Source organism: Austrofundulus limnaeus, unplaced genomic scaffold (genome assembly GCF_001266775.1).
Source record: "Austrofundulus limnaeus strain Quisiro unplaced genomic scaffold, Austrofundulus_limnaeus-1.0 Scaffold1030, whole genome shotgun sequence".
Lineage (NCBI taxonomy): Eukaryota > Metazoa > Chordata > Actinopteri > Cyprinodontiformes > Rivulidae > Austrofundulus > Austrofundulus limnaeus.
In genome coordinates, this window is record NW_013953432.1 from 46,302 (window position 1) to 47,553 (window position 1,252).

Below are 1,252 nucleotides of genomic sequence, written 5' to 3' on the forward strand. Positions count from 1 at the left end.
CTCTTAATGATATTAGATTGAATGTTCAAAGGTAATGCGTTTTTATGAGCCTTATATATAATCGACAAAATCTTATAATCAACCAACTCATAAAATTTTAATAATTTCAACTGATGAAATAATATATTTGATGGGTGACTATAATGTTTTCTGGTAATAATTCTTATAGCTCTTTTCTGCAAAATAAAAATAGAATTAGTAAATGTTTTATATGCCTTGCCCCAAATTTCAACACAATAAATCAAATATGGAACAATTATTGTTATATAATATAAACAGTGCTTTATCATGAAATAACTCCTTTACCTCATGTAGTACTGTAATAGATTTTTGCTATTTTTGTTCTTAAGTAATTAATATGAGGTTTCCAGGTCAGATTTTCATCTATAATAACCAACATTTCTCTGTTTGTATTGAAAAATATTGAACTGTGAGACTGTTGTATTGAACAGAACTGAAGTGAGTTTTCTTCATTGTTGCAGCCCTGATATTTATATATTTTTACTTTTAAAGTATTTATTAGGACACTTATTTTAGTCCCTTCAGCCTGCAGGTTTCTCTGGCAGCAGAAATAAAAAATGAGAGTCAGTTATAATTTTATCAGGCAGTTCTTTGAACACAAGCTCCTCCTGCTCTTCCAGAGTCCGGACCGTCTGATGGTGATGGAATGTGTCAGCTGTGAAATGAACCTTCTGAAGGAGGCAAAGATGAACGAGGACCGCAGAGTCAGTGTGGCGGTACTGAACCATCTTCTTCTGTGGTTTTTAACACTTTTATCATGAAAATGACTCATTGTTTTAACGTCTCTGTGATTATTATCTGTGAGAGTCTTTTTCTCTGCAGCCACTCAAAATGTGCCGTTATCAGTTTTCTTCTGTTGGAGAGAAATAATCCCACCACTCTGTAGGGCCGACCAGGGACAGTTGCAACACTTTTTACATCTGACTCTGTCACTCAGAGATGGTTTGAATTAAACAAACCAAACTTTAACACAATAAACTTACATCTGTCTGTTAATAGTTAAAACCATTTATAGATGATTAAAACATGTACATTCTTCACTATTTATATTTGAAAATGAAAAATCAGATGTTACAACTGACCCCGGGGCCGGGGACAGTTGTAACATTGTTTGGGGGTGGTTACAACATATTATTAATACAATATATTTCACTGTAAATACAAGTTTTATTATTTTTATATTTATACTATTGTTAAATGAATAAAACCTGTAAGTTCTAATGATATTACA

At 32.2% G+C, this 1,252-nt stretch overlaps 1 protein-coding gene across 1 annotated transcript in view; it reads left to right on the top strand.

The window, feature by feature from the left end:
* LOC106533824 (cilia- and flagella-associated protein 46) overlaps positions 1 to 737 on the top strand; it is a gene marked incomplete at both ends in the record, with an annotated part of 6,137 nt that extends 5,400 nt beyond the window's left edge. The window contains 1 exon segment of the mRNA XM_014030263.1: positions 642 to 737. Within this exon segment, the coding sequence (XP_013885717.1) occupies positions 642 to 737 (96 nt within the window).
* Between the last annotated feature and the right edge of the window lie 515 nt (positions 738 to 1,252).